General features: G+C 54.3%; 1 protein-coding gene and 1 long non-coding RNA gene across 4 annotated transcripts in view; one reads left to right on the top strand and one right to left on the bottom strand.

The window, feature by feature from the left end:
* The window catches only part of LOC119870404, a 48692-nt gene extending 47478 nt beyond the window's left edge, over window positions 1-1214 (bottom strand). Inside the window, exon 1 of the long non-coding RNA XR_005355967.1 lies at window positions 996-1214. This is a non-coding gene — a long non-coding RNA (uncharacterized LOC119870404). The remainder of the gene's footprint in view (window positions 1-995) is intronic.
* On the top strand, window positions 406-24126 carry LDLRAP1 (low density lipoprotein receptor adaptor protein 1). Of its 3 annotated transcripts, none has more exons than XM_038531547.1 (9): window positions 408-592; window positions 9249-9391; window positions 10210-10322; window positions 12520-12634; window positions 17872-17944; window positions 18304-18390; window positions 18949-19079; window positions 20524-20555; window positions 22078-24126. In XM_038531547.1, exons 1-9 carry the CDS (start codon window positions 505-507, stop codon window positions 22220-22222), a joined length of 927 nt encoding a protein of 308 aa, XP_038387475.1. In that variant the 5' UTR covers window positions 408-504; the 3' UTR covers window positions 22223-24126. The 3 variants fall into 3 exon arrangements, with proteins under 3 accessions (XP_038387476.1, XP_038387475.1, XP_038387474.1); XM_038531546.1 differs by having other exon boundaries at window positions 409-592; window positions 20521-20555; XM_038531548.1 differs by lacking the exons at window positions 20524-20555; window positions 22078-24126 and adding an exon at window positions 20076-20504 and having other exon boundaries at window positions 406-592.

Genomic DNA, 24126 nt, shown 5'->3' with positions numbered 1-24126 from the left:
AGGAAAACTTTTATAGTCCTGCCAGGTTCCCAGCAAAGTTCTACTACTCCCACGTCTCCTAAGCCTCCCATTGCCCTGAGCATCACCCTCCTGTTGGACAGGACCCTCTGACCCTAAGTCTGATCACCTGTAAAATGGGCCCCAAGTACCTTTCAACTGGGCTGCCTAGAAATCCTAGGAATAAGGGGATGGGGAGAGGGAGGAAAGGAGCGGGCAAGTCGGGCTTTGGACCTTACCCTAGGGGCACCGTTTGTGGGACCCCCTCGGGGAGCGAGGGCAGAAGCCCGCACTGGGCGGGGCGGGGCGCGGCCGCCGGGGGCGGGCCCTGGGCGGGGCGGGGGCGGGGCCTGGGCGGGGGCGGGGCCTGTCCGGCCATCGCCCCGCCCCGTCGGACGTCGGCGCGGAGCTCGCGCCGCGGGGGGAGGAGCGCGGAGCCCGCGAGCCGCGCGGCCCCGGCGGAAAGTTTTCCCTGACGGAGTTTTGGCGGCGGCGGCCGGAGCGGCCATGGACGCGCTCAAGTCCGCCGGGCGGGCGCTGATCCGGAGCCCCAGCCTCGCCAAGCAGAGCTGGGGGGGCGGCGGCCGGCATCGCAGTGAGTGTGAGCGGGCGCGCCGGGCCGGGCGGGGGTCGGGCGGCGCCGACCGGCCTCCCGCGGGCGCCGGGGGCGGAGGCCGGGTCCGGCCCTGCGGGGCGGGAGGTCGCCCGGGGTCACGTCGGGCTCCGGCTCCGGGGCGCGCTCGGGGCGGCGGGGCGGCGGGCGGCGGGGGGGGGGGGCGGAGCCCGGGCGCCCCAGGTGCGGGCGGCGAGTCGGCGGGGCCGCAGGTGAGGGCTAGGGCACCTGGCGCCGCGCCGCGCCGCACGGGGGACGGGGAGGTGCCCGCGGAGCCCCGGGGCTCCCCCGCGCCCGCCTCCCGCCGCCACCGCCCCGTGAGGTCGCCTTTGACTCGCCGTCGCCCGGGAACCGACCCAGGGGTGCGAGCGGGGTTGGCAGGTACCTGCTTGAGGTTGGGGCGAGGCTCGGCCCGGGGTCTCAGGGTGTCCGGAGCGCAGCGCCCCCTCCTCCTCCCGCGTCCAGGTGGCAGGGTGGCTAGTTTTGAAGCCTGTTTTCTCCCGCACTTTCCCCCTCGGGCTTCCAAAGCCCCCGGGCGCCCAAGCGAGTGGCAGACTCGCCGCCACCTCTGCCTCTCCCGAGGGTGTCTGGGAGGCGCCCCCTCCCTGCTCTCTCCGTCTCAAATTACTCCCAGGGAACCCGTCACCTGGCACCTTCTTCCCCTGAGGCCTGAGAAACCCAGCCCAGGTCTGTTTTGTTTTTGTTTTTGTTTTTTCCTCCGGGAGAAAGGGAGTGGATTGCCTGGAGTCCCAGAGGCCTTCCTGGGCGGTGGGGAGCCCGACCAGGACTTGTGGACACTCCCACCTCCCACTCCTGTCGAGCACCTGGGGCTCCAGGTTCTCCTCGCACCTAGAAACCATTGACACTACAGTCACACCCCACCCCCCTTCCTCCTCTCCTGGGCTCCGCGGGGAGCCCGAGTTCTCAGTGCCAGCGTGTCTGGGCCTAGGAAGCCCGCCCTGCCCCTCCCCTCCCTCTTGCCCCAGTGTGCTGTTGCAGCCGTAGCCACCTCCTAAACCAAGGCTGGCACTGGGAACAGGGACTGGTGCCTGCTGGTGGGGATGGGGTCGGAGACCCATCAGGGCTGGTTTGGGCCAGCCGGGGGATGCACCACCTCCCCCATTTATTGGCCCTCTAAATAGCCCTTTTAAGTATTTTTGGGATTTGACTGGGACTTTTGAGAATAATGGTTTGTTCCAGTGGAGGAACCCTGCAGTTTTCTCCTGGGATGAGGGAGGAAGAGGGTGCTGGGCAAGGGAAGAAAGCTTAGAAGCCTCTGATTCTGAGGAAAGGGGAGAGGTAGGCACCATGGATGGTGGAAAAGAGTTTCTCCTGCTGCCCTGATCCCGAACAAGTCATTCTTCTTTTTGATCCTCAGTTTCCTCACCTGCAAAATGGGGATAAAGAATTCTAACCTGACAGGGGTGTTGAGAAAGTTAGTGATAATGCTTCCTCCTTACAACCAATTGATAGTTTCCCTCTGTCCGGCTCCCACTTCCTGTCATGTGGACCTTCAACATGATGACTCCTGTGGTGAAACAAGTTTTGGGGGCCCAGAGAAAAGGAGAGGAGAACGCCCTCCCCTGCAGATCCCCAGAAAGCCCAGAGTGCTGTCTTGAGCTTTCTAGAATCTTCATCTGTCCCTTGTCGTTGTCACTTCCCTTATCTTTAAGTTGTAAATAGCGATAGTACCCAGCTCAGATTTTTTTTTTCTTTTTTTTTTTTGTGAGGATTAAATGAAATAGTGTTTTGCCTGGAATAGCAAAGGGATTCAATAAACAGTAACTCCTGCTTTTGTCACTTTATATTTTACACAGTTTTTGCTTCTCTCATTTCATTTGCTCCTTTGAAGTAACGGCAGGGATTCTTATCAGACCCGTGTCAGAGATAAAAGACCTGAGGTGTCAGGCTCTAACACAGCTTCCTAGACGCAGCACCCCACATCCCCAGCCCAGGGGTCTAATCCCCGTACCCCCTGCACTCCGGCCACAGGAAGAGCTGGGCAGGCCCCATTTTAGGTTCGGCTGACAACCCCTGAGAACAGTGGTGGCCACAGGGTAGAGAGGGAAGCTGTGGGGTGTGTCTGGGCTGAAGATGCTGAGAAGGTTTGGCTTGAGATGGTGTTCTGGCCACCTGGAACTGAGACCTGTGGTTGACTTTTAGGGCTAAAATGAAGCCAGTGGAGTTAAGGTTACACTTGACACCTGCTATCAGCTTTGAGCCTCAGCTGGGATTAGCACGATCGTTGTTTTATTTGTGGAGAAACTGAAGCCCAAAGAAGGGAGGCAGCTTGGTTGAGGTCACACAGCAAGCTAGAACCCCAGGCTTTTTTTGGATGGAACCTCATGACCACCTGTCTCCCGGCGGGTCGGGAGTTGGAAGGAGAACTGTCTCCCTTTCCCACACATGTCTTCCCCATCTCTTCAGGAGCCATAAATATTTAATCTCAGTCCCTAGTCAGAGATTTTCCTTTCTTCCAACTGCCTGAAAATTGACTCACCCTGACCACTCAGATCCCTTCTTGGAAAGAAGGGTCTCTCTGATCCTCAGGTTGCTTCCAGGTTGTCCAAGGACTCAGCAGGTAAAAAAATATGCAAGGTACAAGTTCCAGGAACGCTAGAGTCAGGAGACTCTGTCTGTACTTAATTATAATATTCACAATAAAACATAGTGCAAATAAGCCCCCAGGTCATAATACTTATTGATCACAAACTGTGTGTCACACACTGATAGGTACTGGAGAGTGTGGTGAACAAGTCAGTCTGTCTGGAGGAGGCAGACAGAAGGACCAGGGTTCAAATGAAAGGTGTGGTGATAAATAGTGGTGACGCCATGAAGAAGGATAAAGTGGGCTGAGGAAATGGCGGGACCTTTCTTAGAGTAGTATCTTGCTTTGGGTTCTAGAAGGCAGGTGCTGAGAGAAGGATCTGAGTGCAGATAAAATCTATTTGGAAAGAGATCCCAGGAAATCTTTCTAGGAGAAGTGAGAGGGGAAGAGAGTCCAAAAAGTGGACAGTATGAAGTCAGTCACCAGCATGGGTGACCAGAGTGCCATCCCTTGGGATGCACTTTGGGAGCTTTGGGAGGCAGTAGAGAATGTGCTCTTCGGGTATTCTGTTTGAGGGGCAGTTCTTGGCAGTGGCGGGTTCAGGGATGGGAGTCCTTAATGCCCCAATGAGCATGGGCATTGACACCTCCGGCAGCCAGAGCTGCAGGCAGAGGTGGCATGTGTGGAAATGGTGTGTACTGAGGGGATGGCAGTGGGGCACTGAGCGTCCGTGCAGGCAGTCAGGAAGAGCCTCTCCAAGAAGGTGACTTGGAGCACATGTGAGGGAGGGAGGGAGGAACCTGGGAAGAGCCTTCCAGCCAGAGGGAACAGCAGGTGCAGGGGACGTTGAACTGGAGGCCGGGGCACTGCTTCTCACAGGTCTGGCGGCCGAGGGAGGCATATGTGCCTTGAAGGAGTCAGGTCATCCCCTGCTCACCCTGTTCAGGCAAGCATGCAGGACACGATGCCCATCCCTTTGTGTGATCCTGACCCCTGCTTCACACGGGAAGGAGCTCGGTGGGTTGCGGGAGTGGGCGAATGGCATGGGGCTGTGGGAGGCAAAGACCAGCATTGTCAATTATGAGTCATGGCCAGACTCCTCCGAGCCTCTTCATCTGTAAAGTGGGAATCCTAATATATCCTTGCCTCTCCTCAAAAATATTGTAAATGGCTGCGTGCACATTCAAGCTCTTAGCCCTCGACCCTGGGTAATGACAGTAGCTCACACTTCAGTGGCCCTCAGTATGTGCCAGGCATGGTTCTAAGCCCACCTCGGGTGTGAACTCATTTCATCCTCACAACAACCTTGTGCGGTGGACAAGCTTCTTGTCGCAATTTTTAAGTGAGGAAACGGAGGACCAGGGAGGTGGATGGAGTGCCTGAACCCCATAGCCCATCTCCAGACCCCATAGTTTTAACCTTTACAAGCATGTTTTTCTCTTACAGAGTAAGTAGCCATCCAGGAAATGAGAGCTTACGCTATCATCATTTTTTAATTATTTTCTTTTGATAATCTTAACAACTTCTGAATTTGCCTGGCACTTCTTACATGATGAACCTGTTTCTGATGATGTTCTTGAGGAACTGAACCCATTTGTCAGAGACTGTGGCCTTAGAGAAGCAGCTACATTCCAGGTCATGCCAGGGCTCGGGTTGCCTTCTCAGATGTTACTCTGTGGCTTCTGAGGCCACCTCCCCACCAGACTAGAAAAGGCTGGAGGCCAGGACCCTTGGATGGTCCCCCTGGCCCATGGGTTTGGCTATAACTTTGATGTTCCAGACACCAGCCAGGCTGGGTCTCCTGGGCAGCCAAAGGGGCACAGGGCACCCTGCCCAGCTCCAAACCCTGGGCAGGGGGCCTTAATGAGGAAAGAATACACGTTTGCTGCCGCGGGTTAAACTGGGCATATGGTCCGTCCCCAGCTAACTGTGACAGCAGGTCATCTGTAAAATTGCTAAGTTAAAATAGCGCAGTCATTACCCACCACAGGACCAAAAATAACCAGGACCGGAACAGGGCTGTGGACTCAGGCCTGTGTTTGCCTGAGGGCCTCTGGGAGCTCTTCCCAAAGCCCCGGGCTCCTCCTAGGAAGGAGCATGTGGCCGCCAGCCTGAGATGGATGGTGAGCAGACACAAACTCTGCATTTGTCATACTGAGTGCTCTTTGGTGCAGGTTTCTTCAGGGAGGGTGTGGGCACCAGAGACCTTATGAGTCATGCCCAGAAGGACAGTATAGGAGGGGGAGACAGATTTCCCTCCCTAGAGGGGAAGGAGGATCTTGCTGGGCCGGGAGGATAGGGTAATGGGAAGGAGGAAAAGGACGAGGCCGAGCCGTAACACTGGACAGGAGTGCACCTTCTTCTATTCCTGGGGGAGACGCACATGAACAAGAGTCCTTCAAGAGGAAGACACATGGTAGGCAGCTGCTGGCTGTGAGTGATGTGGCTGGAGAAGGAAGAGAAGGAAATCCATGCTCTAGAGAGGCACAGCGACCCTCTGACAGAGGGCCTCATCAGGAGGCGTGACCAAGGGCGGGGTCCTGTGCTAAGTACATTACGTTTTATTACCTCATTATCTCATCAAAGGGTCAAAACAGCAGCCCTGTGAGCCTGAGACTGTTGTTTCCCGCATATTATTGGAAGAGAAAACTGAGGGTCAGGGAAGGTAATGAATTTGCTCAAGATCATTCAAACAATGTCAGAATTGGGATTCTAGGATTAAGAGCTTTGCTCTTAACAGCCAGGCTATCCTGCCTTCAAGAAGGCTGCCTGGATGAGGCTAAATGCAAGGGGTTTCAATCAAATAAAGGAAAGGGCATTTCTGATAGAAGGAACTCCTTAAGCAAAGCTACAGAAGTGGGAAAGAAGAAGAGACTCTACATGGTTGCAGCTTCTGCTGTGTGTGCTCAGGTGCGTGTGAATGAGTATGTGCATGCAGGGATATTGTGGGAGAGAAGACTGGGACACCTGTGACTCCCCAGTAGTCATTGCCTGTAGTCAGAATTGCCTCTAGTGGGTTGGGGTATGTGTGTGGGAGTGAAGCTCTGCTTTGTGGGATCTTACCCAAGTCCCATCCCTCCCTGGGCCTCAGTTTCGTCATCTGTCATGTGAGGAGTTGGGGCAGAGGGTCTCCAAGGCTGATGAGTGGTAACCAGTCTACCAGGGCCCTCATGAAAGAGGCCGCAGAATAGGGGAGGGGTCAGGCCAGAAAAGGAAGAATGCAGAATATGCTAAGCATTTCAGAGGTCAGGGAGGACTGGGGATTGTTTTGACAGCAAAGAGGTCATCTGTGACCTTGGCAAGCTTTGGCCCTTTGGAATAGAAGGAACGGAAGTGGCTTTGGAGAGGGGCCAACTGAACCAGAGGAAATGGGGTAGTGGGGACACGAAAATGGCAGAGAGGAAGGATGCTTGCTGTAGGGCAGGGATGGATAATTAGATGAAGGAGGCCACCCCTGATTGATTGGTATTGCCTGCCTGGAGCCTTATATGGAGAAACAGTCCAAAGCCGTAAATCAGAGGGAATAGAGCTGCAATCGATTAGCAATGTCTGTCAAGGACATTAGCGATAGGCATTGCAGCATGTAGTTTAGATGCATCTGGGGTTGAGAGTGGTAGTTTGAGTACCCACTGAGGGGAAGCCTCAGGAATTAGGAATTGTGGGAAGAAGTATCTCTGGCTTTAGGAACTTCTTTCTGACCTTTTGCTAAAATCAAGGTAGTTTGCCTCATGAGAAGATTATATGGGCTACTGGTCAGGAGCTTGGGCTTTATTTACAGTCAGACAACAACTAATGTGACAAGTTACTTGTCCTTTGACTCTCCCTTCCCTCCTATGAAACAGAAATGAAAGAATGTGTGCCTGCAAAGTACTGTAATGTTAGAAGTAATGGTAAGAGCTGCTTTGTTATTGTTGTTTTTGTTGCTCGCTAGCTCTGTTCTGCACTGGTAATATGGTGGTGTTTGGTTTCTTTGAGAGCAAGGCTCAGATGTGATTTTCACCGGGACCCATCCCAGAACTGGGACACCTCAGGGACTTTCTGATTCTTTTTTGGAGGATCAAGTGAAGTAGGCTCGTGATTGATATAGCAGTGGATAGGGTCACTTTGAGGGTCTTCTCAGTGGGGGCTGGGCCTCATGTTGGGTCGGTGGCCCAAGTTCAAGGGCTAGAGAGCAATGGGCTGGAGATTGGAGCTAAGGATGGGGTTTGAGACATTGCAAGGCTGAAAGAACCCTTGGAGTTGTCCAGGTCATTTCTTCACTCAGCAAATACTGAGTGCCAACTACATGCCAGACTCTGGATGACCAGTCAACAAGTCCCTGCTCACCTGGATCTCAAACGGGGACTGGGTACACCCGTAAGTTCTTTAAAACAGCCCTCACCCAACATACGTGCATTATTTTTCAGAGGAGGAAGTAGTTTCAGAAAGGGACAGTGGCTTGTTCAAGTCAAAGCCAGAGAGGTGTGGGTATACAAGGCTCCTTCTGACTGGTGCAGAGGGAGGTAGAGCTCCGGGAGGAGTAGAACTCCCAAGACAGTTGCTAGGAGGGGCAGCATGGGCCAGACAAGGGAGAGGGGCCCAGTGCTGCCACCTGGACCCAATAGTGCAGGACCCTCAGAATCAGGCTGTGCCAGCTCAGAACCTCAGCTGCCCTGGCACCATTGATGCCCACTCCTAAGCTTTCTTCCTGTGGCTCTTCCATTACAGCCACTGAGGGCCTCTGGAGGAGCACAAGATTCTCTCCACTCCTCTCTCAGAAAATGGTCCAGGGAAGCTGGCCCTGGCCGTGGTGGCCCCTGGAAACTGGTTCCTCTATGGATCCTGCCCTATCCAAGATTGTGTGCAGCTAAAGAGCAGTTTCCTCCTCTTCAAAGTACAATCCTAGTACCTCCTACACTGCAGCATCGGAGAAAGGATAATAAAGGACAGGCAAAGGGCCTTGACAGGCAGGAGCATGGGGTGTTCATTGTCTTGGTGATCGGTCTTGGAAGGGTCCTTAGAGACCTTTCTTCCGCTTCTGGCTTCATTGCTTCCAGCTGAATGATCTGGGGAGGGATCCTGGGGTTGTTCAAACCACTGATGAAAACCACACATGCCCTCCTGCCTGCTCAGGGCCCTCTCTCATGTGGATGAATGAGGCAGGGGCTTTCCAACTCTCTCTCTCTCCATCTGTTTCCCTACCCAGTGAGCTGGGCTCTTTCTCCCATTTCCCAACCTTCCTGATCTCTGTCATGGCCAGAGTTTTCAGAGGACCTTTCCATGTGCCTTGCTCTGTGTCATTGCTTCAGCATTACTGTCTTAGAGAGGGGAAGGGACTTCCCCAACACGTGCAAGGTGGTGGGAAGCAGAGCTGGATTCAGGAAGCCTTCATAGGATGTCATTTGAGCAATCACCTCTCCCATTGCCCGACCCTATCACCACCTCTTTCCTGGTCCCCCTCCTCCCTGCCTCTTCCTCTCTAGGGCTGTGCAGATGGAGGGCAGCAGAGCAGGCTGGGGCCCTGGGAGCCACCCAGGTTTGAGTGGGAACCTGGGAGGCTCACCCAGGTTGAGCCTAACTCCCAACCTTTTACTCACTGTATGTGGTCTTTGTCTGATGACTTTGCATCTCTGAGCCTCAGTTTCCTATTTCCTAATCTATAAAGTGAGGATAACATCCATGTCACAGGACTGTGCAGAAGATTCAGTAAAAAAAAAAAAAAAAAAAAAAAAAAGCATGGTTTGCTCTCAGCAAGCATTAGTGTTGAAGTTGAATTTGGGCTTTGAACTTGAAAATATGGGTTCGGATCTTGGCTCTTATACTTGGCTGGCTCTGTGGACTTGGTTGTGTGATTTTATCTCCCCAGGCCTCAGTGTCTTTGTAAGTGGGTATGATAAAAGTGTCTATCTCATAGATTGTCGTAAGACTTAATGAGGCTATTTTATATAAGGTTTCTTAGCGTGGTTCTTGGTGAGTACTGGAAAATGTTTGTTCTTTATTATAGGTAAAAATAATGGTAGATAGACGAACCCGAATGCCCCTTGCTACGTCTTCCCTAGGAAGTGGGGGCTGGGAGGACAGGGTCTGAGGACCTGTCTTCTTCCTGCCCAGAGCTGCCAGAGAACTGGACAGACACTCGGGAGACACTGCTCGAGGGAATGCTCTTCAGCCTCAAGTACCTGGGCATGACGCTGGTGGAGCAGCCCAAGGGTGAGGAGCTGTCAGCTGCTGCTGTCAAGAGGATTGTGGCCACGGTGAGCCCCAGGCAGGGTGGGGGAGCCATGAGCCAAGGGCCAGCTTCTTGAGGTACCACTCATCCCCTGCTTATTACCCTGATTGGATTCATCTGAGCTGTTCCTGCCCCTGAGTTCTCTTGCATCCAGCTTAGGGACTCTGGTAGAGGGGAGCCACTGGGCTTGTGGGGTCAGGGTCAGTGTCCTCCTCTCCAGCTCTTGTGGCCATGGCCTCTTCCAGCCTCCCCTCCTCCAACTCAGGTCCCCTGCCTAAGGGTTGGTGACTTAGTGCCAAGCTGTTACCCAATCACTTGCCCTCTGGCTTGAGGGACAGGGTAACCCACCAGAGACCAGCTGTCCCCCGTCCCTAGTCCCTAGCTTCCCCATCCTGAGTAAGCATGGCCCTAGAAGTACACCTTCCTTGGTGGCCTTGGAGCCCTCCACACAGACCTTCACACGTGTAGTGGGTGGAGTGGGGAGTCCCCAGGAGTGATCCTGCTGGGTTGTGATAGCCCTGTCAGTGCTCAGAGTCTGCGGTCTCTCCTGTGTGTCCTGGGGCAGGTCCTTTAACCTCTGAGTCCATTTCCCCCAGGAGAAGCTCTGTTGCCTATAAGGATGACTCAAGGTCCAGTGCCTGGCAGACAGCAGGTGCTCTGTGAGCAGCTGCCCTGAGTTTATTACAGGAGAGTGCGGACTTCCATCCTCCCCAGAGTGTCTGCTGTCTCTACATTGAGGCCTCACTGGGGCCCCGAGTCTGGGGCTTGGACAAGCTAGGTGCAGTCCATGAGATAGGTCCCAAGTGGGGCACGCAGGCTTCTCTGACCCACATCTACCCCAAGGCCAAGGCTAGCGGGAAGAAGCTGCAGAAAGTGACTCTCAAGGTGTCGCCACGGGGGATTATCCTGACCGACAACATCACCAACCAGCTCATTGAGAACGTGTCCATTTACAGGTATGCTCAGCATTGCCCACATTCACTCTGCCACTTGGGTTAGTGGTGCAGGGGCTGGAGTTGGGGGGGGGGGTCACCCTTTCTGAATCCAGGCTCCAGCACTTTCCTTCTGGTTGACCTTGGGGCCTCAGTTTCCTTGTGTGTCTGTGCAGTTGGAAACAGATGCTGCCTCCTTGTGCTGTTAGGAAGTGCTGAGTGCACAGTGCCTGGCTGTCAGTGGGCACTTGGTAGAAGGCAGTTGCTGCTGTCATTATTTCTAGTTGAAGTAGGCAGCTGAGCTCTAGTCAGGGCTAGGGCCCCCTCCCTACTGCCCCTCCCGAGGCGGGCTGCTGAGTCAGGCTTGGAGCAGAGCGCTGCCCAGTCTCTGCCTTTTTCTTCCACTGTGAATGCAGCAGCTCAGCTCTGAACATGTGGCCAGGCATTCAGGGAGGCCTCAAGGCAGAGTCTGAGGCCAGAGTGGGGATGGTATGGGGGTGGGCACTGTTTTCAAGGAAGCAGAGCCCAGCCCTTGAAACCTCAAGCTCTCTCCGTTCCCTCCCTTGGCTGGTCAGTTGTAGGATTTCAGTGCTGGAAGGGACAGTCCATTTTACAGACAGAGAAGCTGAGGCTCGGGGAGTTGCCCAAGGCCCCACAGTGAGGTAGTAGCTGAGGTGGGACCAGGGCACCAAGGCTGGAGTTCTGTCCAGTGGGCACCCAGCTGCTGGGCATCCCTCCACCCTCTTGCTTTGTTTCCAAGCACTGGCTCAATCCACTGGAGCACAAGCCAGTACTGGAGAGGTGAGGGGTGGGGGTGGGCGGGGTTTGGTCTTAGAGTTTCTGGCTGGTGTCTTCCTCTCACCTTCCTGATTGTGCCTGCCTCCTTTAACTAGGGGAGGGCTCACACCCAGCCCTTGCTGGCAGGGAGGACATGGAGGGCAAGAAATAGGAGGGAGGGTATAATATTTCCCAAGAAGGCAGAGAAGGAGGGGCCTGCCTGAGGGGACCCAGCAAGGCCTGCCCCAGGGAGGTGGCAGGAGGCTGGATTCCCTGGGATGGCGAAGAGGTAGCTGCTGGCCTGGGGGTCTTAAGTGGTGCTGATCCCTTTGTTCATGGCTGTGATAGGAGCTGGGGCCACACTGGGGGAAGGAGTTAGCTGAGCTCCTGTCCCACCTCTGGGCTGCCAGTCCCCCCCCCCCCTCTCTTTTTAAAGATTTTATTTATTCATGAAAGACACACACACACACACACACACACACACACACACACACAGAGGCAGAGACATAGGCAGAGGGAGAAGCAGGCTCCATGCAGGGAGCCTGATGTGGGACTTGATCCTGGGACTCTGGGATCACTCCCTGTGCCAAAGGCAGATGCTCAAGAGTTGAGCCACCCAGGCATCCCATCTCCTAATTGAGATTCCCAGGCTGAGCAGCCAGCAGGGAAGGAGCAAATGAGGGGGCATGGGGGCACGTGTTCCACCAAGAGGGGATTGCTGTGTATCCCTCCTGGTTTGGCTGGGGCTCCCAGTCCAGTCATCTTCACACACTCACCCTGCTCCCAGCTCCTCCACCTCTGACCACAGCTCTGGGACAATTTGCCAGCAGTGTCAGTCACACTGGGAGAGAGGGCCTAGAGCTCCTCCAACCTCTGGGCAGGGGCATGGATGGAGGGCAGGGAGGGAAGGCCTGGTGAAGGGCATCGGTGGGCAGGGTGGTGTCCTGCTTCCCCTTCCGTCTGGTCAGCCCAGACCCTTAAGGGTAGCCTGACAGTGGTTATAGCCTCTGGAATCCACAGGTGAGTACAGTTCTCAGCTCTGCCACTAGCTTGGTGGTCTGAGACCATTAGCTTCAGTTTTCTCGTCTGCAAAGTGGGGACAATTATAGAACCTGTTGGAGGGCAGCTCTGAGAATTAAGTGAAGTCATATCTAAAATGTTGCCTGGGATGCAGGAAGGGCATAGCCATTACCATTTTGGGGTATGGCTCAGTAAAGAGGGGAAGTACCCTGTCTTTCCCTGCATTCCTTCTTGCCTAGCCTGGGTGCCCCCCATCGATGGCCCAGAATGCCAGTCCCAGAGGCCAAAGCCATCTCCAGAGTCTCCCCCTGGTGGAGTAGGATGGCTGGCTCTCAGGGACTCAGGGGAGATGCCCTATGGGGCACCCCAGATGTGGGCAGGCCCCTGTGCCAGGTTTGGTGACACTTCCCCTGTTGTCTTTCAGGATCTCCTATTGCACAGCAGACAAGATGCACGACAAAGTGTTTGCCTACATTGCACAGAGCCAGCACAACGAGAATCTCGAGTGCCATGCCTTCCTCTGCACCAAACGGAAAATGGTCAGTGGGGAGGGCCTGGGTCCCTGGCAGGCTCTGGCCTTGCCTCAGCAGCCCTGCCCTTGGGGGGAGGCAGGACCCAGAGGTGATGTCACTTAATAGGAAGTATGAAATTCCTGGGAACCCCACGTGGATGGTGAGAGCACCAAGTAAGGCTGCAGTCACTGGGCAGTCTGTCATTGTGGGCTGCCCTGGCTGGCTAGCCTGGCCTGTGGGCGGTGGCAAGCCAACGTGGGGTCGGGGGAGTCTCTCCTGTCAGTAGTATGGTCTGAGGGTTTGGACCCTTGTAGGAATTAGTCCTTGGAGCCTGGTGATCAGAGAACCCAGGGGAAGGGCAAGGGGACTGGCTCTCTGTGACCAGAGTGGGGAGGGAAATGGCCATTTTGGGGTACCTACCATGTGCCTCTTTCAGTGATGGATTTTAAGGGATCTTCTGTTTAGTCCTCACAGCTCTGTGAGGTGGCAGCTGCTACTGTCTTCACTGTTTTTATTTTTAATGAGGAAACAGACTCACAGAGGTCAGCTGTCTTGCTGAAGATGACACAGCTGCCCAGGCAGAGCGAGGGTTTAAACCCATGTTTCTCCCCCTCCCTGCATGACCTCGGGAGCCCCGAGCTCCTTACCCCATTTCCAGGCTGCCTCCTCGCCACATCCAGCTGAGACAAGTGGGACCTCCGTGGTCTCTGCATTTTGTCTTGAACTTGGGGACCAGCAGCCAGAGTGAGTCCACTTTTATGTTGAGGCTTTCACTTTGGAGGCCCCAAGGTCTGAGCATCTGCTCTGTGAGGAAATTCCTGACATTTATTGGTTTAGTGTTGGCTCCTGTTAACCGCTGTGTGGAGCCCAAAGCCCTACTCACCATGCCCTATGGTCCTCCGAACCAAGGAGACAGGATCCTCTCTCCTCTCATCAAGGACACGCACTCTTACATGGCCCCCAGGCTTGCTGTCCCCATCGGGGCCTGCTTGAAATATGGTATTGGTTTCCTAGAGCTGCTGTAAGAAATTACCACAAATTTAGTGGTTTAAAACAATCCAAATTTATTCTCCTATGGTTCTGGAGGTCAGAAGTCTAAAGTGGGTCAGCAGAGTTGTGATCTTTTTGTAGGCTCCAGAGGAGAATACATTTTCTTGCCTTTTTACAAGTTTCTAGAGACCACCATTCCCTGGTTCCTAGCTCTTTCTTCAACCTGACGGCCAGCAGTGCAGTACTAGACTAGAAGAGTCTTCCTCCCGCTTCCATTGTCACTGGCTCTGACCTTCCTGCCTCCTCTCTCTTAAAAGGCTCCCGTGGCTGGGCCTCCTAGGTAATCCAGGATAACCCTCATCTCAAAATCCTTAACTTAGTCACATTTGGGAAGTTTCCTTTGCCATTCTAGCTAACACTCATGGGTTCTGGGGATTAGGATGTGGACATCTTTGGGGGCTATGATTCAGCCTCCCACACAGGTCTTTTGGAGAGAGCATTACAGGACGAGACAGATTAGGGGTCTGATCCTGGCTGATATGCTGTGTGATTATGGATAAGACCCTGCCCTTCTCTGGGCTGCTTGCCCATCAGCAGAATGAAGAGGGCACCTCATTGACCTCCAGGATTGCTCTGAAAGGCCCCTTTCTTATGTGTACCTTGTTTCTTTCCTGTAGACTCGGTGTCGCCAGCCACTCACCCAAGGCCTCGTGATGCCCCAGGTCCCTGAGCTGCAGTGGCTTCTCCCGTGACAGCTTTGTTCTCACAGACAGTGACTCTTTGCTTTGTCTCTTATGAGGCCACACAGACTTAAAAATACAGGCTCATTATGTCCCCATTGTTTGTCTCTTCCTCCCCACTGACCAGAGCAGGCACTGGGCAGGGGCAGCTGGCCCACAGCCACTGCGGCAGAGTGTGGACCCTGGGTAGGAAGGGCTCCAGGCTCCAGTGGCTTCCTCTGGGAAGGGGAGGCAGGGGGTAAAAGAAAGCGGATGCTGGCCCAACGGCTAAAGGGAGGCCTGGTCTGGGGCCAGAGGACTTTAGACAGGCTTGAACAGAATCAGCCTGCCCCCAGGCCAAGAGGTCAGTTATTGAGGAAAACAACCTGCCCACTGCTTGGCCCTGACAGCAGGACCCTGATCCAGCAGGGGAACGGCTACCCAGGCCCTTCACTTTCCCTGGCACATTTTGCTCTGTGTCAGGAGCTGACTGGCTTGATTCTGGCCTAGCCACCCTTTCTCAGCTGGCCTTTGCCCTTCAGGGAGCCTTGGGGAAACCCTGCAGACAGCCCAGCACAGGGCAGTGTAAACAGGCCACCTATTTACTGGGCCCAAGCTGGCAGTAGCCTGGCCATGTTGGAAATCATGAGATTCTCAGGGCTTGGTGGACATTTTTGAGAAGGAGGCAGAAGGTGAAACGGGGATCTCAGGTTCTGCAACCCCCTCTGCTGCCCAGTGCCTCCACGATGTTCGCCACTGCCTGTCCGGGGCTAAGCCCCGTGCTGGGCACTGGGTACCCAGGGAATCGGCCGTAGAGATACCAACAAGAGGGTGGGAGAGAGAAGCCAGGATTCGGTAACTGGAATATAGGGGGTGGAGGTCATTAAGTCTCACTGGAGGTCAGTAAGACTTCAAGAAGAGTCAAGCTTTGAGGGCGAAGGAATAAGAGGAAGGGGGTGGTGGTAGAAGAGTGCACGTACCCCAGTGTAGGAATCAGCACGTGCAAAGACACAGGTGCAGAATTAAATGGTATGATTGGTGGTTGAGGACTCAGCTGTGACTGGAGCCGGGGTGGGTGGCCGAGGAGAGTCAGCCTGCTGGGGAAGCTCGGATTTGCATGCTGACACAGCCCTCGTTGCCTTTGGCTGGGGGCCCACTGTCTTCACGTCCCCACCCCACCCTTTCTCGCGGGGCTGCCTGCATAATGGAGGAGTCTGGGACCACCCAGGGAGGGGAGGAAGGGGTTCCTCTCTGGGTCGCCCACCAGTTCAACTCAGCTCAGGCAGCAAAGGCACCAGGCCTCCTTTCCCTGGTGACTCTTGTTGGGCACGACCAGGATGAGTTCCTCTACAAAGAAATACTTCCCTGGGCCCAACTGGGAGGCCTCCGCCAGCACGCAGCCTCTGGATTCTGAAGTGAAAGTGGGGTTGCCGGCTTGACGGGGGCCCAGGGTTGCAGTGCAGGTAGACCGAGAGTAAACAAGGTGGTGCCCCCTAGTTCTACCCCAGGCAGCAGAGCCATTCTCCCTTACATGGCTGTTGGCATTCCTCAAGTAATCCTTCTGTGCAGGATTTATGCTTCTGGGGCAGCAGAGCCATAAGGGACACATGGCCCGACTTGGTCTGAGGGCTAGGCTGGAATCTGGGATCCTGGGGGGTCCTGAGCTAGACTCGGCCCCTTGCAGGAGCTAACAGCCTAGTTACTGGGAACAAGCCAGAGGCATGAAACACTGGGTGAGGTGGAACCCGATTCTGATGATAAGAGACCCACAGGCTAGAGGCACTCCTAGGAGGGATAAGCATTTAGCCTGCGGAATAAGGGACGGAAGACCTCCCCGTGGGCAGCCCTGAGCAGTCCTTTCTTGTAATGCTGCCCAGATTCCTGCAGCCGCCCCAGAGAGCAGGGCCCACCCCGCTCCAAGTCCCTGCCCATCCTGGGCTTGCAGCCACGTGCACACATGTGCATCTTGGGTTATATTTGGTTTACTTGCAGCTTGGGATTTCAGGGCAAAAGGGCAGGAGTGTATGCAAATGAACAAGTAGATTTATGCAAAAACAGTATCAGGTTCATGCCCCCAGATATCCTGGAGGCAAAAATAATGGTGTTTCCATCTCCCTGCCACATTAGGTGACCAGTCCTGTCTTGGGTGTATAGTGAGCTGACTCCGGCTGGTAATCAGCCCATATTTTTAGTTCATGGGCAATTCTCAATGGTAACTGGGTCTATTAAACTTGATTCAGACGTGACAGCTTAAATTGTAAACAGCTGTGAAGAGTTTCATACTTAATTACCATATTTAAGTTTTGCCATAAAGCACCCGTACTTCCATCAAAAATGTAAATGACGAGACATTCAAATGAGATTTTATACTTCGTGAAGTTTAATTGGCATGGATCAGTCAGCTTGTTTAAGGATTTTAAATTTTAAAAAAAGTTTTCAAGGCAGTAGCCACAGATTCATTTCTCAATTAAATCAAGTCGTCTGGTGGAGGGGAATGGAGTGGGTCCAAGGCTGGTTAGGCCTGAACTTGCGCACTTGAAAGAATCCGGTACTTTCTTCCCCACACCCAGGCTGTCAGAAGGAAGCTGGATGTCGCTTCCAGCTACAGCTGAGCTCTGGGGCTCCCACTCCTAGAAGCTGAGCTGTGATTAACCCTGAACTGGAAGCAGAGAGAGGAAGAGGCTGAGATGAACGTGGAGGCTGAGTGAGGCCTCTGGAGGCCTGCCCCTGGAGCCAGTGCGGTTTGGTCTGCTCTGGGGATCAGCGGTGTTTAGAACGGGTTCTTGCCTTTAGGGAGCACCCAGATGGGGTGGCACAGGAATGTGAGCTGGTGATTCTGTCATGGGCATGATGCCAGGGAGAGGTCGGTACCTGAGGGGCCTCCGTGCTGGTGACCTGACAGAGCTGGTAATATCTGAGTGGGGTTTGAAGGGGTAGATGGGAGTTCCTCAGGGGTGAAGGGCCAAGATGTGGCCCCCTCTGACAGGTGAGTTATGACACTGAATGGTTTTGGTCCCCTGCACGGGCACACATTGGCATCTTGGGTCCAGTTATAAGTCCCTCTAACAGGCATAGAGCTAACCAGAGTCTAACCTGTGCTTCTGGCTGTGGCTCATGCAGGCAGTGACCAGGCCCTTCCCAGTTCTGGCTTCTCTGTTCTCTGATTCCAAGGGCTAAGTTACTGTGTGAAGTGCTTAGGTATTGGAGTGGGGGCTTCTTGGAGGAAGTAAGCCTCCTAGTTATTTGAATATAGAGAAACCCAAAGGGAAGGGGAAAAAGTGGAAGGGAACAGCCATTGCAAATGTCAGGGCTGGAATAGAGGTGGGAACCCTGGCTGGGCTGCCGGTGGTGAGGATGTGGCCCCATCTGCCTGCAGAGGGTGTGGCCTCGTTACACCCCTAGGCTGCTTTGGTGACATGGGAGGGGCCAGAACTCTGCCTTCACCCATCTGGCAGTTCAGAGCCTTGAAGGAGCAGAGCCTCGGGGCTTGCATTTCAGACTTGCCATTACCTGCCTGACCTGCACCCCACCCCCAACCTGCTTCCTGTTTTTCAGGCCCAGGCTGTCACCCTCACAGTAGCCCAGGCCTTCAAAGTTGCCTTTGAGTTTTGGCAGGTGTCCAAGGAAGGTGAGTCTTGTTCGGGGACACCGTGGTGGATGGGGGTGGAATAGGGGAAGGCTGGTGGAGTAGAGAGGAGTGGGGAGTGGGTGGTCAAGCCCCCGGAGTTCAGGCCCCACTCCACTTCATCACCTACCTGGTTCGTGTCTGTGGACAGGCCCATTCACCTCCCTGAGTCCCAGTGTCCCCCTGTGAAGAAATGGGAACAGCCATCTCCCTTCCCCAGGGTTCTTGTGAGGGTCAGATCTGCAGTTTCTTTCCTCCCTGGTGGAGACCTACTGCCCGCACCTTGAGATTGGTTGCAGCCTGCCTCTGTCCAGCGATTGCTGGGGGCAGGAGTTCCAACACTCTGTGCTTTGGTCCCACAGAGAAGGAGAAGAGGGAGAAAGCCAGCCAGGAGGGAGGGGACCTCCTGGGCGGGGGCCTCCGAGACAGCACCCCGTCGTTGAAGAGCCGTGAGTTTTGGGCAGGGGGTGGGGCCAGAATCAGGCTGCATGATCGGGTCTGCCTTTCACCCAGAGGGCCCCAGTCCCTCCTGGGCTGGGGCAGACCCTTGGCTTCTTGTTTTTGTTTTGTTGTTAAATAAGTAATACATGTTCGTTATAGGTGAATTAGAAAATATAGATAGCGATTGCTCGTTTTGGTGCATGTTCTTACAAATATGTCTCTATGCAACTATATAAATATATGTGTACATCTCTGTGTAGGCATTTAACATCCTCTCATGTGGTCTCTTAAAAAACTTAACACCCTGTTGTGAATGTAAAAATTTTAGGCCTAACACATTAACACATTAGCTGGGAAGAGGTTCTTGCCTTGTGGACAGCTGTCCAGCTGCTTCGGGAGGTGCACAGGTGGGGCTCTGGGTGGTCTGGTTTATAGGCCTGGGAAGGCCATTCCTGAGGATAGAGTCAGGACCAGGATAGCCTGGGAGGCTCCAGGATGGGGCTGGGAGATGAGGCCTGGAAATAAGAAGCTCCTCCCACTGACACACCTGACCGGACCCCTCATAGTGGTTGCCACTGGGAACCTGCTGGACTTGGAAGAGACGGCCAAGGCCCCGCTGTCCACAGTCAGCGCTAACACCACTAAAGTGGACGAGGCACCCAGGCCTCAAGCCTTGAACAATAGCAGTGTTGTCTGGGTGAGTGGTCATGTGGCCTGGGGACCCCACAGGGATCCAGCGAGCCTCAGCTTGATCTCTGGTTGAGGCCTAAGGCTGTTGTAGTGCCCAGGTCCTGGCACCCATGACTTTAGTCCTTTGGGAGGGCCAGACACAGCCCAGCAGCCCCCAGGCCCAGGGTGGGGGGCACACAATGTTCCCTTTGAACTCGGGGCTGCCTCCCCAGCAGGCTTGGCTCCCAGCACAGCTGTCTCCTCACAATGCCCAGCCTCTTGGTCTGAGCGTCCATGGCTCAGCCCACCACAGGACCAGCCAAAAGCTCCCTTGTTCTTGGCGTGGGCACGGTTTGCTCCCGACACCCCTCCCCGCTCCGCCATCTGAAGGAGGAGCCTGAAGCCTGGCGGTCAGCAGTTGGCCCCTGACTCACTCTGTGACTCAAGGCAAGCCCCCTGACCTCTCTGTGTCTCAGCTTTTTCATGCCCTCAATAAAGATGATGACCCCTGCCTGTAGCATCTCCCAGAGGAAACTAGTTTATTAAAAATTTTTAAAAATTTTTCACTTGGAAATAATTTCGGTCTTAACAAAAAAAAGCTATAAAAACAGTAAAAGCGTTCCTGTTCACCTTTCATCCAAATTCTCCCAAGTGCCAGCGTCTCACGTAACCACGTTACAGTGATCGACATCATTAACGTCAATCTGATGCTGCTAAGTAATCCAGAGGCCACAGTCACATTTCTCCACATGTATGTCCCTTTTCTGGTCTAGGATCACTTGCAGAATCACACGTTATTTTGTCGTGTCTCTTTAATTTTAAAATATCTGGAATGTTGACCTACTTGAAAAACTCAAATCCTCTTCCCTGTTGGGAGCCACCCAGCGGCCCCCTCGAGTAGGCATCAGTTGCCTGTTCTCTGCTGCCTGGGAACCACCCTTAGCACCTACCCCTCTACTCAGGGAAGCTGCAGGGAGCCCTGCCCATTGTTTTCTCACCTGAGCTCTCGGGTTCCTGCCACCAGGTATCCCTCATGAGCTTGGAATCCTGGCTCAGTTTTTGGAAGTGGATGAAAGCAAGAAAACCTTCTTCCCTGCCCCCTTTGCTCTTCAGCTTGAAAGCCATCGACTTCCTCCAGTCCAACCCCCTCACTTTACAGAAGGAAAAGCTGAGTCCCAAAGAGGAGCAGTGACTTGGCCAAGGTGTCACCTGGGTAGTGGCAGAGCTGCGAATTGCACCCACCCAGCTGCTCTTTCTCCTGTTCCACTTCCCAGGCTTGGGCCCATGGGTTGAGATGCGTGTGGCAGGGGCCAGGTGGGAGGCCTGTCTGGGCCTGTTCCCCGGCACTCACAAGACTCCTGTGCTTGTGTCTGAAGTCCTCGTAGCTTACCCGGGGCTGGGACAGGCCCTGGCTGTGAGCATAGGCTCCCCCACTGAGGGTTCATGTGTCCTGCTTTGTTTTCTCCAAGGAGCTGGATGATGGCCTGGATGAAGCATTTTCAAGGTAATGTTAGTTGGACTCCTTGTGCTGGCGTTCATGGGCTGGTCTCTGGGGTCCTTTGCCATATCTGAGAACATGAACTCTGACCTTTTCCAGAGCAAAAAAACTCCCAACTTGAATACCTCCAGGGATGGGGAACTCACTATGTGGGGTTGGCCAGGTCTGCTAAAAGGCTCTTGCTGTTGAATCAAAAACTGTTCCTAGTGGCTTCTCTACCACAGTCTGAGATGAACTCAGTACTCGCAGCTTGGGTTGATTCCCTCTTCCTACACTCGGTGTAGCCTTGTAGACCTGGCTTTTTGCAGACTTTGTTCCCTCCAGAGGCTTTGCAGTTATGGAAAGGGGCAGGGAGGAGGTGATGCTTAATTAAGCCCATGGAGCAATATATAGAGGAGGAATGTCAGGCATAGCCAGCAGATATTTTGGTCTTGCCTGAGGGTGGTGGCATTTCTCCATCTTCCCGGGGGCCCTTCCTGTAGCCATGGCTACCTTCATCTTGGGGACATGGCTTGGGGAAGGCTGGGCTGAAGAGAGCCCTGGGCAGCTCAGGGTTCTGAGCACTGGGCCTGGCCAGTCAGGTCTCCCAGTCTCCCTGGGGACCCCAGGCAGCCCCCTTCTTCCTCCCCAACCCCTCCCTGCTGGAGCCTGCTAGAAACCCCAGGGCCCAGCCAGGGCACCTGGGGTGGGGAGGTCAGCATGGGTGGCCCTTTCATGGAGGCAAAGACATTCTTTTTACCCTGTTTCACTAGCTGACTACAGCCCCCTCATTTTAGGAAAATCTTCCATTTGCTTTTTCCAGATTACTTAGGTATCTTGTGCCCTTTATTAACAACTCAAAATCAGCAAAGCATTAAACAGGAAATAACACCATCCTATAATCCCACAGCCCAGACTTTTGGGCTTAATTCATGCTAATCCTATACGTATACACTTTTTTTTCTTTTTGCCTTTATCAGCTCATGGTATTTGTATTTGGGGGTCCTCATTTTCACTTAACACTGACATATCAGGAGGTTTTCCCCAGGCTGTTAAAAACTCCTCGTAAACACCTCACTTACTGCCTCACATTCTTTTAAGGACCAGGGCTGTAATTTACTTACCTCTCCCCTATTCTTTGGATGCTTAGGTTACCTTCCTTTTTAAATTTGTGTTTTGAACAGAGTTCTAGGCAGTAGTCTGTCTGCTTCTGGCTATACCCCCTCCACCCCCCCGTATGCCCCTCCTGCCCTCACCAGCGCTCCTCTTCCTCCTCTTTCCTGGTGGAGTTGGGGCTGCTGTGGCTGCCCTGGCCTCTCTCCATGGCGGGAATGCCCCTGCCTGCCCCAGCATTTTCTGAGCCCTGTGGTCCTCCAGGGTAGACTCCGGTCCGAGGCTCTAGCTCTCCTGACATCCAGGGCTTTCTCCTCTGGCCCCTGTGTCCTAGCCTTCTCCCATCCATGCCCTCTCACTTCTGACTGGGAATGGGCGGCTCAGACCCCTGCCAGCCCCTTCCGGGGCCCTGGGCTCACACAGCTCTGCCTTCCAGGCTTGCGCAGTCTCGGACGAACCCTCAGGTCCTGGACATTGGATTGACAGCACAGGACATCCATTACGCCCAGTGCCTCTCACCTGTCGACTGGGACAAGCCTGACAGCAGCAGCACCGAGCAGGATGACCTCTTCAGCTTCTGAGGGCCCGGGCTGGCAGGACACATGACAGACCAAAGCCTCTCGTTGCGGGGTGGGCCGGCTCCAGGACCCCAGCCTCCCTCTGCTGGTTGGCAGCGCCCTCAGCCTTCGAGTCAAAGCTGCAACCAGTCAAGCAAGGGGGAAGGAGAATTTTTTTTTTTTTAGCCCCACTCTTTCTGTAAGAACTGAAGGATGCCTTGAATATTTATTCAGTGACTCCTGGTTCAACTCGGAAGCTGGTTTTGCGTCAGGCATGAGCGCAGTGTTTTAACCAGCTTTCTGCCCTCTCTCAAGCAAGCTCTGCTCTGCTGTGGGTGTCAGGACGGTGACCAAAGCATTTTTTGTCTCTCCTCTCTCTCTAAGAACCCAGATTTCCGTGGCGGCGCCCCCACCTCTGAGCACAGGAGGGCCCCGCAGCCTCAGGAGAGCGCTGTGTCCTCAAGTGTGCCTTCCACTGGGGCCCAGCAGGCCTGGGCTTGTGCTCCTGGCCCCGGGGCTCTCAGAGACAGAGGGGAGCCCCTGACCAAAGACAACATGCAGCTGGCACTTTAAAGCACGGCAGGTGAGGCCCCCAGGGGCTCCTCAATGGTGCTGCATTGCATAGAGCTTTCTGCCCTTACAGAAGGGCCCGAAGTCGCTGTGGATGGTCCCCATCAGTGCTCGGAACCAGTGGAACCGGCTGCCCACAGGTCCCCGGGGTCTGACTGCAACAGTGGGGATCATCTGTGTGTGACTGACCTCTGTCGGGGTCCCCCACCTGCCCCTTCTCCCCGAGCTGGACGGGAACGTACCCACTCGTCCTGTCTGTGTGGGTATCTCTGAGCCCCAATTCCCCATGCTTCCTGGGACTGTGTGGAGCCCAACACTGAGACCTGGTCAGGACATTTACGGAGGAGGAGACAGGCCCCAAGCCTGGAAGGGGTGGAGTGCAGAGTAGAACCGGATCTGATGCCAAAGTTGCCTCTCACCCTCGCCTCTCCTGGCTCACACCTCCTTTCTTTCTGGCTTTGTTGTCCTCCCAGGAACCAAAAACCCCAGCTATTTTCTGACCAAAATGTGTTTCATAACAAACCATCTGGTGCCTTTCCACACACAACTGGCTTGAGCCTCTGTGCCCTGCTAGTTGTCTGGCTGCCGATTTCCGTGGAAATGGAAGTGTTGATGCTAATTTGGAGGGTGAAACTAAATGAGATGCACCCCAAAGCATCGTGCTCTTCTTCCCTGACTCTCATCCCTGGATCGGGACGTGCCAGCAATAGTCTGTATCCTCTTAGTCTCCCTTCCTCCTCCCACCTCTCCTCCCCGTCCCCCTCCCTCCACCCCGGGGCTCCCAGCAAAGCTGCCAGTGATCTCTCCACCTGGAGGTGCCTCCCAGGCCTGGCTTTACTAAACTTGAGTCACCAATGATAGTTGGAGCGGGTTTCACCAGCCCAGGGAAAAGCACACACCATTTCTAAGAATCTACTTCTCTAAGCACTTGAATCAGCACAAAGATAGGTGCCTGGCCGAGGAGTGGGGTGGCATTTGTAGCATCTTTATCAGAATGTGGGGATCAGTTCCTTTCCTGCCCAGCTCCTGCACCTTGCTGCCCACCCCAGACCTTGGTATTGGCCCCTGGATTTGTTACGAGGCAGCAAAGGTAGGGCCTGACACCAGCTGTTCCTGGCACAAGGGTCCAGGAGCCCTGAGAGGCCGTACAGAGAGTGTGTGTGTGTGTGTGTGTGTGTGTGTGTGTGTGTGTGTGTGTCTGAGTCCAACCTGGCCCTTGTGTGGGTCTCTTGGTGACACGCTGTTGGTGTACTCCTGTGTATCTGCAGATGAGTCTTGTGCTTTGCTTTGTGTTGCTGTAAAAGATGTTCTAATGAGGAAAAGAATAAGTAATAAAGGTTCTCTTTTTGAAATATAAA

Source organism: Canis lupus, chromosome 2 (genome assembly GCF_011100685.1).
Source record: "Canis lupus familiaris isolate Mischka breed German Shepherd chromosome 2, alternate assembly UU_Cfam_GSD_1.0, whole genome shotgun sequence".
In the NCBI taxonomy this organism is placed as follows: Eukaryota; Metazoa; Chordata; class Mammalia; order Carnivora; family Canidae; genus Canis; species Canis lupus.
The sequence above is the reverse complement of the archived record's forward strand: the minus strand, read 5'-3'. Positions and strand labels throughout refer to the sequence as shown.